Consider the following 17,683-nt stretch of genomic DNA (forward strand, 5'->3'; position numbering starts at 1 on the left):
CAGAGCTTGGTGTTGGTCTCCCAGCAACTGGTTGTCCTGGAGGACTTCAACATCCACACGGAGGCCCCCTTATCTGGTGCAGCTCAGGATTTCATGGTTGCAATGACGACCATGGGACTGTCCCAAGTGATATCTGGCCCCACTCATCAGGCTGGACACACCCTAGACCTAGTATTTGTGACGGATGGTGGACAAGTCAGTGTGGAAGAGCCAAATATTATTCCATTGTCATGGACCGACCATCATCTGATCAGTGTTAGACTTACTGTTGCGCCAAGCCTCCGCAGGGGTGGTGGACCGATTAAGATGGTCCGCCCCAGGAGACTTATGGATCCGGATGAATTCCTGATGTCATGTCGGTTGACGATCCTGTGGAGACCCTGGTCGATCTCTATAACACCGAGATGGCCAGATCTCTTGACACGATCGCCCCTGAATGTCCCCTCTCGCTCCGCAGAGCCAGGTCGGCTCCTTGTTTCACTAGGGAGCTGGCTTTGATGAAGCGGGCGAGGCGGGAACTAGAGTGCAAGTGGCGAAAGACTCAGAGCATCACTGACTGAACACGGGCTAGAGCCTCCATTAAGGCCTATTCTGTGGCATTGCAGGCAGCCAGAAAAGATTTCTCAACTGCCCGCATCGCATCTGCAACTAATAGACCAGCAGAGCTGTTCCGGGTTGTCCGGGAGCTCCTTCATCCTCATGAGGTGGAGGAGCCCCTTGACAACTCGGTCACTCTATGCAGAGAGTTCGCGCATCATTTTGCAGATAAAGTCGCTCGATTACGCTCTGACTTGGACACCAGCTTTGATACAGTGCCTGATGAGGTACCTAGAGCATCTGTCTATTCCATCTTGATGGATTCGTTTCAACCTGTTTGGCCTGATGACGTGGACAAGATCCTTGGAGTGATGAGACCAACCACATGTGCTCTAGATCCTTGCCCTACCTGGCTTATAAAGCTTGCAAGGGGTGGGTTGGTCGATTGGTTTTTGAGGATTATCAATGCCTCACTGGAACAAGGACTTTTTCCATCCAGCCTGAAACAGGCAATTATTAGACCAATTCTAAAAAAGACATCCCTTGAGTCCTCTATTCTATTGAACTATCAACCAATTTCAAACCTCCCATTCTTAGGTAAGGTTCTGGAGCGGGTGGTGGCCTCTCAACTCCAGGGATTCTTGGATGACACCAATTATCTTGACCCATTCCAGTCCGGCTTCAGGCCTGGTCATGGCACTGAGACGGCTTTGGTCGCCTTGGTGGATGACTTCCGTAGAGAGCTTGACAGGGGGAGTGTGTCCCTGTTGGTTCTCTTAGACATCTCAGCAGCTTTCGATACCATCGACCATGGTATTCTTCTGGGAAGGCTCTCTAGGATGGGCCTTGGGGGTACTGCTTTGCAGTGGCTCCAGTCCTTACTGGAGGGCTGATCCCAGATGGTGAAGCTGGGGGACACCTGCTTGGACCCCTGGCCTTTGACCTGTAGGGTTCCGCAAGGTTCCATTCTGTCCCCCATGCTTTTTAATATCTACATGAAACCGCTGGGCGAGGTCATCCGGGGTTTTGGAGTTCAGTGCCATCTCTACGCAGATGACACTCAACTCCACTACTCCTTTCCACCTACTTCCAAGGACCCCCTCAGATCCCAGACCAGTGTCTGGCTGCTGTGATGGGTTGGATGAGGGCCAACAAGCTGAAGCTTAATCCTGATAAGACAGAGGTCCTCCAGGTCAGCCGTTCGACCAATAGGGTGGCTACCTGTGCTTGATGGGGTCACACTCCCCCTGAAAGCACAGGTCCGCAGTTTGGGGGTCCTTCTGGATTCATCGCTGTCACTTGATGCCCAGGTGTCGGTGGTGGCTGGGAAGGCCTTTCCACAATTAAAACTTGTGCAAAAACTGCGACCGGACCTCGAGAAGTCTGGCTTGACCATGGTGGTCCATGCTCTAGTTACCTCAAGGATGGATTACTGTAACATGCTCTACGTAGGGCTGCCCTTGAAGACGCTCTGGAAATTACAGTTGGTACAACGCTCGGCAGCTAGGTTACTAACTGGAGCTGCTTATAGGGAGCGGTCAACCCCCCTGTTCAAGCAGCTTTACTGGCTGCTGATAATATTCTGGGCCCAATTCAAGGTGCAGGTTATTACCTATAAAGCTCTAAACAGTTCGGGACCTGCCTATCTTCGTGACTGTGTCATCCCCTATGAACCTACGCGCTCTCTGAGATCTTCCGGGGAGGCCCTCCTCTCGCTTCCGCCTTCCTCACAGTTACGTTTGGTGGGGACGAGAGAGAGGGCCTTCTTGGCTGTGGCCCCCCTAGGGAGATTAGGTTGGTGCCTTCCCTACCATCCTTTAAGAAACAATTGAAAACCTGAATGTTTAGGCTGGGCTTTGGAGAGACAGCTATTGGATGACCAGCCTCATTATAATTCTATTCTGAATGTTTTTAGGTTCCTTTCATCAGGGTATTTTAATCTAAAGATTTTATCTTATATTGCTGCTATAGTCCCCCCCCCCCCCCCCCACCTTTGAAGTTGACTGAATTGCTTTGGTGGTTGTTTGATATTATTACTGTTGTATAAACCTTTGTTTTAACTTCTGTTTTATTATCTTCTTGTGTTTTAAACTGTGTATATTGTTAATGTAGTTGCGCTGTTACTTTTGTAACATTGTGAGCCACCCTGAGTCCCTACGGGGAGATGGTGGCGGGGTATAAATTAAGTATTATTATTATTATTATTATTATTATTATTATTATTATTATTATTATTGGGTGAGCAATGCCCATTCAGGAGGTTTCCCCAAGGACAGACTATATCTAGTTTCTCTAGCATTACTCTGGAGCCAATTTCCATCAGTTTGTACTGGGGAACCTAGAAATTCCTGGAGAGGTGTTCTCTTTAGGAATCTCTGGGTCTTCCAGGATGACTCTATGTGTGACTCCACACAGAAGTTGACTATGGAGTCAGACTGGAAGACCTAGAGATTCCTAGAGAATACATTTTAATCAACTTTGTGAATAATAAAATCCACAAAAGTCAAACCCGCAAATATGGAGAGCCAACTGTAATTGCTTTTGGGAGGATTGTACAGGAAGTGTCTAGTACCTTCTTGCACAATCCTGCTGGCCCAGTTCTCCAATATTAACTGGAATAACAATTTGAACCCACACACTTTAACTCCAATCACACTGCTGTACATGATCGTACTTTACCACAATGGTTTCCTTAACATAATGGGAGCAGATAAACCCACAAAGTATGCAAGCTTCTGCAAGACTTTTCAGCCCATAACTTTAACCCTCTAGTACAGTGGTTCTCAACCTGTGGGTCCCCAGGTGTTTTGGCCTACAACTCCCAGAAATCTCAGCCAGTTTACCAGCTGTTAGGATTTCTGGGAGTTGAAAGCCAAAACATCTAGGGACCCACAGGTTGAAACCATTCCTCTAGTAGGTCCTTAGCTCTTCAACTGAAATATTATATTTATTGTCCTAAGACAAGCATCTGGCATAGCATCTATCACTTCTTAATGATATGCCCAGTCTGACTCCTACCTCCAAAAAATAAATAATCTAGTGTGAATTTTCTTGCCTTTTTCATAGGTTCAAATAAAATAGTCCCTTTGGTTTTGCTGAACTATAATGCGATCCACCCTCCACATTTATGGGTTTCACTTTTGCAAATTTAATTATTCCAAGACTTGATTAATGTGTTCTCTTTGGGAATCTTTAGGTCTTCAGTATAACCTTATGGTCAACGTCCACTGTAAGTTGACCATAGACTTGTACTGGAGAACCCAGGGCACATCTGAACTGACCTCCTATTGCAGTTTGAAGGCAGCTTGAGAATGTGGTGTTGAAATGATGCACGCTGTGAACACACACAGCAGCACGCATTAAAGGCTTCAAACTAGAATAAGCAAAATTGAGAGATATTCCAAAATAGAGGATGTAATGCAGTAATGCACATCAGCATGTTTGGGTGTAAACCACATTACACAATGAAAACAATTAAGGGATGAGCACTCCATTGTTCCATACATGGACATTGTGGTGGTGATGGAAGGTGATAAAGAAAGTAGATACCTTGATGACCATGAAGCAGACACTGTAAATCCTCAAACCAGATCAGAGCCTATCTCTGTAGTGCATATAAGCACCACCCAGGCTTCAACTCAGTTACAGTGCTTCCCATACAATCAACTCAAAAGTGAAATCACTTTCTCCTCTGCTGGTTTCACATCACCTAAATGAATTCCTACTGAAATGTTGTTTCAGGTTTTAAATTTTTTTTTTAATTTGTGGGGGGTTCTGTGTCTTTAAACCCAGTGAATGTGGGGGGCAGACTGCATATAGAATATAGCGTTATTTTCCTTGAGTTTGCTAAATCTGAAATGGCTAATGGATTTATGCGGTGATCTGTTTAACCAGTGCCATGGAAAAGCAAAAAAAAAGGAGTGGAAGGTTTATACTGGGGATCCTTCTGTGTAAGTTGGTTGTTCTCTTTGACAGGCTGAGTTCCCCAGAACGTTGTAAGCATCATATTTGACTGAACTGTGTATGAAAATAGATTGCCAAAATAAATTCCGCTTGTGCATGGGATAATTATATTTTGTACATTTTAGAGAGTTAATCTTCTATCTGTTTTAATGCTTGTGTGAATCTCCAGGAAACCATACAATATAAAATAGTAGTTGTAACATTTTTGTTGTTAATTGTTGATGTTGATTCAGACATAACCTATAACTAGAATCCTTTTTCCTTTCCATCCATGGCTATATTTATATATGACTATATGTTAACGTTTTACCAGCACCAGCCACTTAGTTGTGCTAATTATTATTCATGCATTAGCATCCATTATTGTGCACTTTTTAAAAAAGGGGAGGGGAGGGAAAAATCAATCTGCATTCCAACCTTGCTTCCTTAGCAGAATGTCATTATTGTGGTTTCAAAATCTGGCAAAAAGCCTAAGAAGAGACCCTTTTTGCCATTTGGACTGTCTAATCCAGACATCATTATTGATCAAACTGACATACACCTGCCAAAGTTGGTTGGAACTGTTACATGAAAGACAGGAATCTGGAGCTGTCTCCTTTCCCTCAGAATCCTTATCAGCAAATAATGGGAAACCGGAATATGAAATTGAAAGAACAACATGAGAAAGTGCAAGAGGAAAAACACTGAAATATAATTTAAGCATATTTCAAAAGACAATGGATGCACTGGAGAAATACAATTCAAAAGAAAATATTTCTACCAGAGAATTCAAAATGTTTGGCTTTGGCACTAGAGAGTTTATTTGTGAGCATATTCACTTTTTTTTGCTCAGAAAATGATAGGGATGTACACTGACCACAACAGTCAGTTGGGATAATGACCACTTTCATCTTAGAACGAATTCAGATCAATAACCCAAGCTGAAATTCTAAAGTTAGAGCATAAATGTATCTTTGTGTCATTGTCGTCTCACTCATTCAGTCATTTTCGACTCTTCGTGACCTCATGGACCAGTCCACGCCAGAGCTCTCTGTCGGCTGTCACTGCCCCCAGTTCCTTCAAGGATGAGCCAGTCACTTCTAGGATACTGTCCATCCATCTCGCCCTTGGTCGACCTCTCTTCCTTTTTCCTTCCATTTTCCCCAGCATCGTGATCTTTTCCAAGCTTTCCTGTCTCCTCATGATGTGGCCAAAATACTTCAACTTCCCCAGTAGCATTTTGACCATCTTCCGACCTGGGAGTCCTGTCTTCCGATGGTATACCGACATTTCTCTGGTTGTACTGATCCACTTAGTTTTCATGGCAGGAATACTGAGGTGGTTTGCCATTGCCTTCCCCAGGGATCGTATTTATTCTGACCTCTCTGCTATGAACTTCCCGTCTTGGGTGGCCCTGCACGGTATAGCTCATGGCATCATTGAGGTGTGCAAGCCCCAGCACCGCGTCAAGGTAACAATCCTTTGCTGGGTATCTTTGTGTATCCTACTGGAAATAAAACTTCCAGTAAGATAAATAAGATAGCATATTTCAAGTTCCCAATAATGCAGTGCAATTTAACATTTTTGTTGGTTATTTGTTCAGTTGCTTCCAACTTTTCATGACCTCATGGGCCAGCCCACACCAGAGCTCCCTGTTGGCCATCGCCGCCCCCAGCTCCTTCAAGGTCAAGCCAGTCACTTCAAGGATACCATCCATCCATCTTGCCCTTGGTCAACCCCTCTTCATTTTTCCTTCCATTTTCCACAGCATCATTCTCTTCTCTAAGCTTTCCTGTCTTCTCATGATGTGTCCAAAGTACTTCATCTTCGCCTCTAATATCCTTTCCTCCAGTGAGCAGCTGGGCTTTATTTCCTGGAGTATGGACTGGTTGGATCTTCTTGTGGTCCAAGGCATTCTCAGAACATTCCTCCAACACCACAGTTCAAAAGCATCTATCTTCATTCGCTCAGCCTTCCTTATGGTCCAGCTCTCGCATTCATAGGTTATTATGGGGAATCCCATTGCTTTAATTATGCAGACCTTCATTGCATGCACAGCCCCAAACAAAAAAAAATTAAGATTACAACTTTAATTTTAATTTAAAAGTCAGAATAAACTTGATTTTTTTTAATTGAAAGGCCTGAGAAGAGAGAGAGATCTCAACCCTGATATTACAAGATTATAGATTAGGTACCATGTGGACTGCTTAAGGGAGAGCATTCCCAATTGTGGAAAGGGTTCATTGCTTACCATCCCATAGAACACACAATAAGGAAGCCATACTGGATGCCACTTGTAACCCTTTTGAACTGAAAGCACTCGGCATTTACTTAGCTTCTTTCCCATAAAGTCTAACAGTACACATACTGCTATCTTTACTCAGAGAGGGAGGGAACAAAGCCCTATAGAGCAAAAACACTCATTTTCATTCAACTATGTTAGAGCTAGAGAATGGGCATTGCCCTCTCAAAATAAAAATTCTGCCCCACAATGAAATTTTCTTTCAATTACTAAATTTCTAGAACCATAGAGGAAAAGCACACTGAATTTTTTTCACTTAGAAATCATATAGTCTTTGTGTACTGTTCATATTAACTTGGTCATTGTGCCTGTTCTTTCTTTGGCTGCCTAAACTGTATTTCTGAACACTTTAATGAAGTTTTGGGGACTGAAGAAAAATTTCATGGGAGGCACAATTCATCTTTGGGAGAACAAGGCCCTTAATTTGTTTCCATTCTAAGCCATACCTCATGAACTATACATTCTGCTGACTGAGACATAGGAATGAGGGAAACAGAGCTTGGAAAAGTTGCTTTTGAAGACTACACCTCCGCTGCCAGCATTCCTTCCCAGTCTGAAACAGCAACCAGCAGATTCCTGTTTTAAGTAATGGGGAGATTCTGTGGTGGAGAAGGTTTGAAAGCTTTTGGCCTTCTCTTTTTGTTTCTGCAGTTGGTGCCATACATCAGGACATAATCATTCTTTAGTCTCATAATCACAACTGGACCTCACTGCATAGGAATTGTTTGAATATGGGGTGTCCCCCCCCCCTTTAGTGGTATTTCTAACCCACAGAAATGAATCCAGAACTGTCAGGAAAAGAAAGGCAGTATTACAGGGTAGGCAATATCTGTCACTTACACTGTTAATCTCTCAATAAGCTCTCTATATTTATAACCTAGATAGAAACCAGAGAATAAAGTGTCCCTCGCAGGTCTGGCTTAAAGTTCCTCCTCCAGAAACTGTCCAAAGTAGCTGTGCGGGTCTGAAAGAAAACTCTGGAGTACATGATATCCAAATGGCATAATAATTTTAATATTTTGCCTGTCACACATGGAGGGAGAGGTCTGGTTGCTTTCTTCATCTACTCCCCATGTAAAGAGCACAATGAGCCCTCTCTTACACTTTGTTGGTGTTTTTTTCTGTTGCTGCTGTTATGATGATTGCTACTGTTCAATTGACCAGGACAGGAGAATGAGCAAACAAACAAAAATAAGATGACCCTTATGAGTACAACATGTAAGCCTAAGAAGATTAAACAGCACCCACAAGCTAGTCATTAAATCAAATGAGAGCATTGTCTGTACTTTTAAAGCTCAGATTTACAGTCAGGCCAATTGTGTGAAAACGCTGGTAATACAGTGACGTCCAATGATACTGGGCTTTAGAAAGCTGACAGTTGCTGTAAAATAGTCATTAAACAACCTCTAGAAGAGACTCATCAGTAGATGCCCTCAGGTGAAGGAGAGAGAAAGCTGGGAGAGAATGAAGGAGAATCTAATATTTTAGCATGACTGAATTAAACAGACCATATTATGTTGATTTCCAAAGTCAGCCCAGTAATTTAATTTTCATAGTGATGCCTTTGATTGTGTAACAGCCATTTTATGAAACATTAATATTTTTATGTAGTATACATTGCTTTTCCATTTCATTAAAAAAAACATTTACAGATTTACTAAGCATTTTTGTTTAAACTATGCATGCACACACTGCACACACACTTTTAAAAAAAGAGGAAGAAGTAATACCAGCAGTGTGGGTAGGGTTTGTCTGATTTAGGAAAAGGTTTTATATAAAAAATGGCAAATTGTAGATTATTCATACAAGAATGTCATCACCATACAAAAAATGTCTGTGTATCACTTAGTTTGCTTTTTTGATAAAAAATTAATATAATTATGTATTTATTTATTATTTTATTTATTTATTTACATCATTTCTATCCTGCCTTTCTCACCTGAAGGGACTCAAGGCAGTTTACAGATCTGGCAAAAAATCAATGTTGATAAAAACAATACCGTAACAACATAAAACAGTTAAAATAATTTACATTAAGCATTCATACACATGGTATACAAAACTTAAAACATATAAAGTGCATAGTTCCATTCATCCAAAAACCTTGGGTATAATCCTTAATCCAGACCATGTCAAAGCCTTAGAAACTTATTCTTTAAATGCTTGTGCGCATAGCCAGGTCTTTAGCTTTTTTCTAAAACCCAGAAGGGATGGAGCATGCCGGATGTCACTGGGGAGCGAGTTCCACAGCCGAGGAGTTCCACAGCTGAGGAGCCTTCCACTGAGAAGGCCCTGTTTCTTGTCCCCACCAATCATGCTTGCAAAGCATATGGGACCAAGAGCAGGGCCTACCTAGACCATCTTAGAGTTCTAATAGGCTCATAAGAGGAGATACATTTGAACAGGTAAGTTGGACCAGAACCGTGGATTTTTTCATATATTTGATGGAATGAATCTGAGACTGAAAAGATTCAAAAGTGGACCAGATACATTCAAGGGTGAACTTTGGATGCTTGGTTCTTATATGCCTATGGATCACCAGAACCAGGTTTGTGGTGACCAATTGAGGTTGCTACCTACATTTTTGTCCTTATGGTTCAAAACCCTCTACATGAGCAGCCCAATTCTTCCCACGCTAGAATCAGCTCTGCAGATGAATTTTGACCAGTGCAGATGGTTTTTTATTGAGTTTGTTTTTGGAAAGAACACCTCAATGCTTGAAAATTCTTCATGCATTCAATCTAATGTTCTGAAATGTGGGCAAAATCATATTGTAGAAATGGTTCTATCCCTAGTTAGACCCCAGTTCCAGCAATCTAGATCAGGTCTTGTGACTCAAGCAGAAGCTAACTTGTGGGAGATCAAGGATTGATAGTAAACAAGCCTAAATATCCCCTCCACAGACCCAAAGAGTGGGATGTAAGACCTCATTCACTTATCAGTGCAGTTGTCTTTTGTTAAAATGCAGAGAAACAATTACAATGACACCACCATGTGAAGTGTTGGGTTAGGCAGTTATATGTTTTGAGTTCATGAGGATTCCAATATATTCCTTTTTGAGGGAGAGGAATCACACAATAACATATATTTATATATGGTGTGTTCACCTCAGTGTAGGCACATAATGAAGAAGGAATATATGCCACACTGTTTTACGCCGAAGCAGGTCTCACTGTGTCCGACAGGGCATAAACATAAGTAACAGTGGACAGCATGGTATTATTACCAAACTTCTTTCTACCTGTAAATCGACACACCAGATTTATTATCTTTGTATTTTGTTATATTCATTGCCAGTTGTCCTTCTTCCTGCCCTCTCAATAAATCCTTCTGCCACATTTTCTCATTCAGTTTTTCTAATTTTCAAATCTTAGAAATCATGGCATAGTTATATTGCAAAGGCAGAAAACAAATTCTGTGAAGTGCTGTACACTTGTCATGCAGCACCAATGTTAAAAGGGATTGTTTCAAAAACTTCCCTTAATCTTGCCATGACAATATAACCACATCCTTTTTCAGCTAGCAAGGAAATTAAATGTATCTCCATGACACAGCTTAAGCAAAACATATGTCAGTTTGAGGAGGTGATCTTGGTTGCAGAAAAAGCATCTAGCATTATTTAGATTTTGCCTATCACCCATTAGCCTTTGTCATGTAGTTCCATAAGTTCCAGTCGAAAGACAAAAGTGTGGGATGTAGTCCACATGTAATGGATGAAGGAAGGAAGGCTTTTTGCAAAGGGGACAGCTGTCAGCTGTTTCCCCATTTTCTTTCATCTTTTTTGAAGGCTGGATTATGTGCACATAAGAGGCAAAGCAGGGGGGACTTTCACTGGAGTTAAAACTGCTCCCCTTTTATTTGTTTTTTGTGTTTTTTGCTTTGTTTTGAGTAAAAAGCATTCCAGGTGCACTGCTTGAGTGGATAAGAAGAAAGATATATGTTTAAAATCTATATAAGATCACATAGTTAAAACTAAACATAAACAGCAGCATACATTTTAGCATGTAAAATTCATCAGAGCTGATAAAAGCCTTTAATCTTCATGGTGTTGAGACACCACTGAATAAAGAAAAATATGTTCAACTGGCACAGAATGCCATTTGGCACCAGGTGAGGCTATCTGTGTTGGACAGTCACAGGTTGTATTAATAGAGAAAGCTAGACCAATCTTCAAACTTGCAGGTATTTTACAACATATCCTGTAACTGCAGCTGATGAAAGAAGAAATAGTTCCTAAACTAAGTCATGATTATCTTAAGTCCAATTGATTATAATGAGCCTTACATTCAACTAACTATCTCTGGATCGAATTTCTTATCTACACAAAATTCAAACAGTATTTACATAAAGTTTTTCCACTTGTCAAACTCGTGTGCATTTTCTAATTACATCAAACACATTAACCCTTTATCTTCCATTTTAATTAGTGGATTTAATTACTAAACCAAATTGATTTCCCCATAAGTAAATTAGAAAATTCACACTGCAGTCTATAAAGCTGTTACACTTTTGCAAATGAGACCAAGGTAAATGTTGGTGAAAGGCATTTAAAAATGGAGAATGCACTCAGAATGAAAAATGGCATGGAAGGGCTCACTTGGCAAACAAGAAAATGCTGTGCACACATTCACAAAATTCATCATAGGAAGTACATGGCATGGAACAGAATTTTCTCTTCATATAAAAATATTTATTTGCTCAATCATGTTAATATATATTATAGCTCTGCAATTTTAATTTTGTTTCACTGTTGATAAATTACAGTTAAATAAAAAGAAAAAATAGAAACTAAATACAGAATTTAAGTTAAACAACAAAGCAAACAATTGTAAGTGAATGTCCACACACATACTGCCTTACAAGTACAGTAAGCCACAGTAGTGAAATAATAGGAGGCATTTGCCACCCACATAAGCTAGAGTTCATGATAAAGTCAGTGCAAATAACCCTCTCATGCTTTGGCCTTAAGCTCAGAGTTACAGTCTACTGCACAGAGGCACACAGTTCAGTTCCCAAGGTAAGCAGTGCACAGGGTTACAGGCAAGTGCTATCAAAGTCAAAGATATTTCTGCCTTGCCATACCCTGTATTTGGGGTGTCAGTTTCCTTCTGTTAAGATTATGTCCTTTTAACTGTGATTAACAAAGTGAGAGTGTTCTAATGGACAAGGCGGCTGAATATGTGGTATGCTGGGCTCTGCTGCCTTGGGAGTTTGTGGCTCACAGATTATACATATCTATCTACACACACATAAAACAGATTACATGCACACACACCTCTCATCTGCTGGCCTTAGTATTTTTCTTACAGCTTTGTTTTTGATCGAAAACTTTGTGGCTGTTTGTGCTACTGCTGAGAGCCTATTGGCAGATGAGCCTCCCTTGCTGTAGTCTCCATCATTATTTGCCTGTCTTGTCTATTAACGAGCACTATCATCCCTTCGTCGGATGACAGCTGCAACACGTACTCAGGCGCAATAAACAGCTAAATGAGGCGCACAGCAATTTCACTTGTCACCAGAGCCCTCGGCACGACTGGCTGCACAGCTTGATGCATAAATTCATGAGGCTGTTGCATATGATGGAGTATGCCTGGCTGAAAGAGGTGATGGATAGCAGGGCAGCTAAAAATGGCCATCACCTTGACTGTGTCAGGACATTTTTTAAAACTACCCCATCAGCTCTCTTGCATTCTTACTTGTACACTATCCCCAAGCTAAATGCTTCCTTGGGGACTGATCAGTGACTTTCCCTTAAAACAGAGGACTTTTTTTAACCTCTGAAGTCAAAGTTTCTCCTCTTCACAAAGTGATTCCAGCCAGTCCGACGCATAATAAAACTTCCCATTATGATGATGAAACATTTATTCGAGTTTCTCTCAAACAAATAATATACAAAGCAGAAGCAGCCCGACAATCCCAATGGGATATTTTTCTTGTGGGTATGAATGTGTGAATATCACAAACAAAAGGGAGAATTTAATATGAAATATTGCTTTACTGTATTTTTAAAACTATGATGCTGTAATATAATCAGAAATTAAAGAAACATAAAACTTTGAAACTTCTTCAGAGATAAACAGCTTTTGGTTTATAAAAGGCTCCAAGTTTTTAATAGGCGTTTGGTGGGTTATGCAATTAAACCTAATACATAAACTGTGACAAAACATGAATAATTGGAAATTATATGTGACCAGATACTGACAGTTGTTATATTCTGTATCATTCACAATGTCTCATGACATTGGAGAAAGTACAGTATATATAAAAGCAATGTGAATTATAACAATGTCCTGGAACATACTAAAGCAGAGTAACTATGTTTGCTTGACTTTCACATCATAATTTAATCCTAGAAATATTCAGATTACTCCTACATCTAAAGATGGAAAAATTGATTAAATTCATTTTTAAAACATTAATTAAAATGTAATTCATTTTTTTTTTGGTTTTCAGTAAGGAAAAAAAAATTCAGATTTTTGGACTGAATTCCATTTCCGAATACTCAGCTCTAAGGAATTTGTATTTGAATCCCTTTGTAATATAAATTATAGGTCCCAATCCTGAAGGGAAAGTGGGGTATATATAAATATCATCATCATTTCCACCTCTTTATCAGCATCATGTTAATGTTAAAGCAGCTTTATCTGGGACCAGATTCGGATAGACCGGAGATCACCTATCTCTCTCCCCTCCCCTTTTCTCTTTCCCCCTATTTTTCTTTTTCCCTCTCCCCCTTTTAAGAAAAGGATGTATAAAAAGAGAGGGTGCAGATAGCAGCAATGTTACATGGAAACAAAGTGTGTATAAATTTGAGTACCAATGGAAACTGAGTGTAAGCAACATATTGTAAAGCTGAACCAATAAAAACATTGGGGAAAAAAGGAAGAAGAGTTCCCCTCTTTTTTCTCTCTGAGAGATTTTTCACCTTCAATACCTTCTTCTCCATACTGAAAATAGCTGTATCTACTGAACTTGGAAAAGTTTTTATTTTATTTTATTGCAACATTTATTATTTTTGTAAAATGCAGAAATTAGATTTCAGTATGGAAAGAACATAAGAATTAAAAAAAATGAAAGCAGGAGATACTGAAAGTAACAATCCCCCACTTATGCCTAACTTTTGCCTTGCATTCTGGCATATGGTTTTGAAATGGAGGTACCCATATAAGACGAATAGTGTTATCACCTTCATCTATGGTAGAATAGATCAAGCTGTGAGTCAAATGAATTGCAAACAACTAGGGACAGATTGCCACAAATAATCTGATTTCCCCATTCTGTCTGCCTTTAATAAAAATCATATTATTCTCATAGCCACCCAGAGCCAAACTAGATTGACATGAACCACATGATTCAGTTCATTTTTAGTTCTATGAACAGCAACAATGGAGAATTAGAGGGGACAAGGGAATATGGGTATAAAGAGGTGTTTAACCCAAGTCCAAAGAGCATGAAGAGTACTACAGCATTTGGGTTGAATAAACCTCACTAATCTAGCAAAGATGGCACTCACTAACATTTGCCTTCCCCACCACATGCCTCAGATTTGAGCATCTATTTAATGCTATTCTTCTCCTACCACAATTCATCCCCAAAAGCAGCACCAGAGAGCTAACAAACCCTCCTTGGAATTTATTCAGGCACCAAAGAGAGCTGTACGAGAGTGTAGAAGGAAGTGCCATCATATTACTGGATGCCCATTAGTGTGCCATTGGATTTTGGCCAATCAGGGCAGTGTGTCTGAAGTCCCACAATCTTGTGGCCAGTTTACATCCCGTTTTGGATCCATGCCATAACTCCACCAATGACCGTGGCCCACTAAAATGTGCTTAAATGATATGTAAGACAACTTTGTGCTCCTTGTGTTTTAGATGGTCCCAGCTAGCACTGGTTATGGGGGTTATAGTCCAAAATACTTGTAATTTACCACATTGTTAATCTTAAAATGCATCTTAAAAAAGATTTTTTGAGTATATGCTAACAAATATGCATTACTATTTTTAAAGCTTATTTGGAACTGTGTTAAGTTTTACCTACATACATAGCTGTCAAGCTTTAACCCATTACTTACTTGCTTTAAAGAACAACTACAATTTGTGTTTCCACAGATACAGCATTGGCTGTCCTAGGGACATGCATTATGCACTCTCCATCTATGTTACTGGAAGTCACCTAAGGAAGACAAATATAAAGGCAACAAAATCAATGAGGCAGTTTCCTGCAAAGCTTTATGCATTAATCTCTATCACATGGAGAAATATACACCACTATAAGGGAAGGAAGTCACTTGTTCTCTAATAAAAGAGAAAACCCTCAGTAATAAGCAATTAATAAAGTTGTCATTATTAGTTATGCAACTATGAATCAATGTTTACAATAAAAATGAGCATGTTCATAGTTTCTCATACCTATCATTCAATCATGCTATAAAGAAATCTATTTGTTAACGGTTTTCACAATTATGCTGTCAATTCTCATAACATTTTTATATAGCACTTAAAGAAAAAGCATCTTTGTTTTTTTTCTCTGAGAGATACCAGGAAACTATTTTCTTCTATAATTTTTGCTTTCGCAACATTTCTCTCTCTCCCCCCCCCCCCCCCCCGCCACACACACACAAAGCTTCAATGTGTTTGTGTTTCCTTCATTTCATTTTGTAATTGGAAAAAATTGAATCTTTCAAAAGCATTGTTTAATAATGTGCTAAGGCCATTTGCAATAGCTTTCCACCACTAGGATATAGAGAAACACCCTTCACTTTCTTCATGAAAAAGCACCTTTAAGCTTAACTGTGGATCAAACTTAAATTGTGGTGGCCGACCCTCAACATTCAGTTCCCATTAGAATTATTCTGAAGTAAAAAAGGGAAAGATTTGAAAAATCAACTGTACACAACATCTTAAGCTACTTGGGCCAAATACCTTATTATACAACACCTTATTAGTCTACTCCTTTGAAATGATATTATATAATCACATTATACAAACACACACACATAATTGAAATTTACTTTACAAATAGCCCAATCCAAATAGATAAAGAAAAAGTGTCCCAGAAGGAAGAGCAACTAAAAGCAGAAGCATACAGCAAAAAGAAAAAAGAAACTAAGAACAAATAATTAAACCATGATAAAGAAGATTGGAGGTCAACAAACCTTCCCTTCCCCATTTTTCCTCTTTTTTCCCCTTCCCCATCCCCCATCCAACCCCACTTACTTTCCTTATCCTACCCCTATTATTTTAACAGAGTAAATATAATCACACTTTTGATAGCACTCTACTAATTCATACATCTGATAATTGACAATTGCTGCCATTGTTGTTATGAAAAAGTAATAAACAAATCCCAATCTTTCTTGAAGTCAGGCAAATATTTCTCCGTAATCAGTATAGTCAATTTGATCATCCTAGCTAGATCACAGCCATTCTTCTTTTGTTTGAATAGCTGGTTTCTTTAATTTCTGGGCATAAATAAATCTTGCTGCAGTAAAAGCTAAAGGGAGGTTTGAGACAAAGACACACTGGATATTAATAACTGTCATTAAATAAGATAGCAGAATTCAGAAATAAGTAAACAGAATTTAGAAGGATAAGAATGATGAAATTGATCCCTCATTCCATATTGCAGCATTATGAGGGTAGGTGCATTCAATGGCCTCACAGAAAGAGAGGCCATGTTAGCATGCATTGTGGCACTCTGAGTTATGGTACAGAGTGCTGTAAGATGAAGTTGGAGGTATTAAAAGGCCATGCTACTACCTGCCTCTTCCTCTTCATGAACTTCTGCAGATCAAGCAACTGGTGTGTGGAGACTGACATTTTAGTTGGATCTCTGACAACAGTTTCTGCAGTGTGACTGGGCTTTGTCACTACGAATCATTTCTATTAGTTGATCTCCTTTCAATGATATATCTCATGATTCAATCCTCCAAAAGGAGTGATTCATTTGTCAAGACAAAGATCCACCCAGAGGAAAGGTGTTCTTACCATACATCAAGGGAACTACTGACCGCATAGGGAAGCTGATGAAGAAGCACAACCTACAAACTATCTACAGACCCACGAAGAAAATCCAACAAATGCTACGGTCAGCGAAGGACAAGAGGGATCCTCTCTCTTCTGCAGGAGTCTACCGGATACCATGCAGCTGTGGACAAGTCTACATAGGGACCACCAAACGCAGCGCCCAAACAAGAGTCAAAGAACATGAAAGGCACTGCAGACTAATTCAACCAGAGAAATCAGCCATAGCAGAGCATTTGATGAACCAGCCTGGACACAGAATACTATTTGAGAACACAAAAATGCTGGACCATTCTAACAACTATCATGTCAGACTACACAGAGAAGCCATTGAAATCCACAAGCATGTGGACAACTTCAACAGAAAGGAAGAAACCATGAAAATGAACAAAATCTGGCTACCAGTATTACAAAACTCCAAAATCAAAACAGTAGATGGGAACCAACACAATGAGGACTTGACTGAACAAAGGATGCCCCCAGGCAAGGGACAAAACATTTCCAGTGCCAATTAGGGTGATTAACTGAAACATTAATGCTGGCTCCCAGTGACAAAGAACTCTTGCCACACCTTGGACTCTACACAGATATATATTCTTTCCTTTCCTGACTTAGTTTATCCATACCTCACAACCTCTGAGGATGCCTGCCATAGATGTGGGCGAAACGTCAGGAGAGAATGCTTCTGGAACATGGCCACACAGCCCGAAAGACATACAAAAACCATTTGTCTTATTACTTATTACTTTTTATAATTTTGTTTTTGGGATAGTTCAGGCCCAGTTAAATTTTGGGGCATGGCGAAACCATAGCCTCCACTCTTTATGGATTTTTAAACCTTCTTTATCTTAATAAAATGAAATACTTTTAAGTAGTCTAC

The 17,683-nt window shown here is 39.9% G+C and overlaps 1 protein-coding gene across 1 annotated transcript in view; it reads left to right on the forward strand.

Annotated features, from left to right (window-relative positions):
• The first annotated feature begins 353 nt into the window (after nucleotides 1-353).
• Nucleotides 354-17,683, forward strand: part of LOC134299902 (uncharacterized) — an 87,792-nt gene continuing 70,462 nt past the window's right edge. Inside the window, exon 1 of the mRNA XM_062984054.1 lies at nucleotides 354-463. Within this exon, the coding sequence (XP_062840124.1) occupies nucleotides 354-463 (110 nt within the window). The remainder of the gene's footprint in view (nucleotides 464-17,683) is intronic.

The sequence above is a fragment of the Anolis carolinensis genome, chromosome 1 (genome assembly GCF_035594765.1).
Source record: "Anolis carolinensis isolate JA03-04 chromosome 1, rAnoCar3.1.pri, whole genome shotgun sequence".
In the NCBI taxonomy this organism is placed as follows: Eukaryota; Metazoa; Chordata; class Lepidosauria; order Squamata; family Dactyloidae; genus Anolis; species Anolis carolinensis.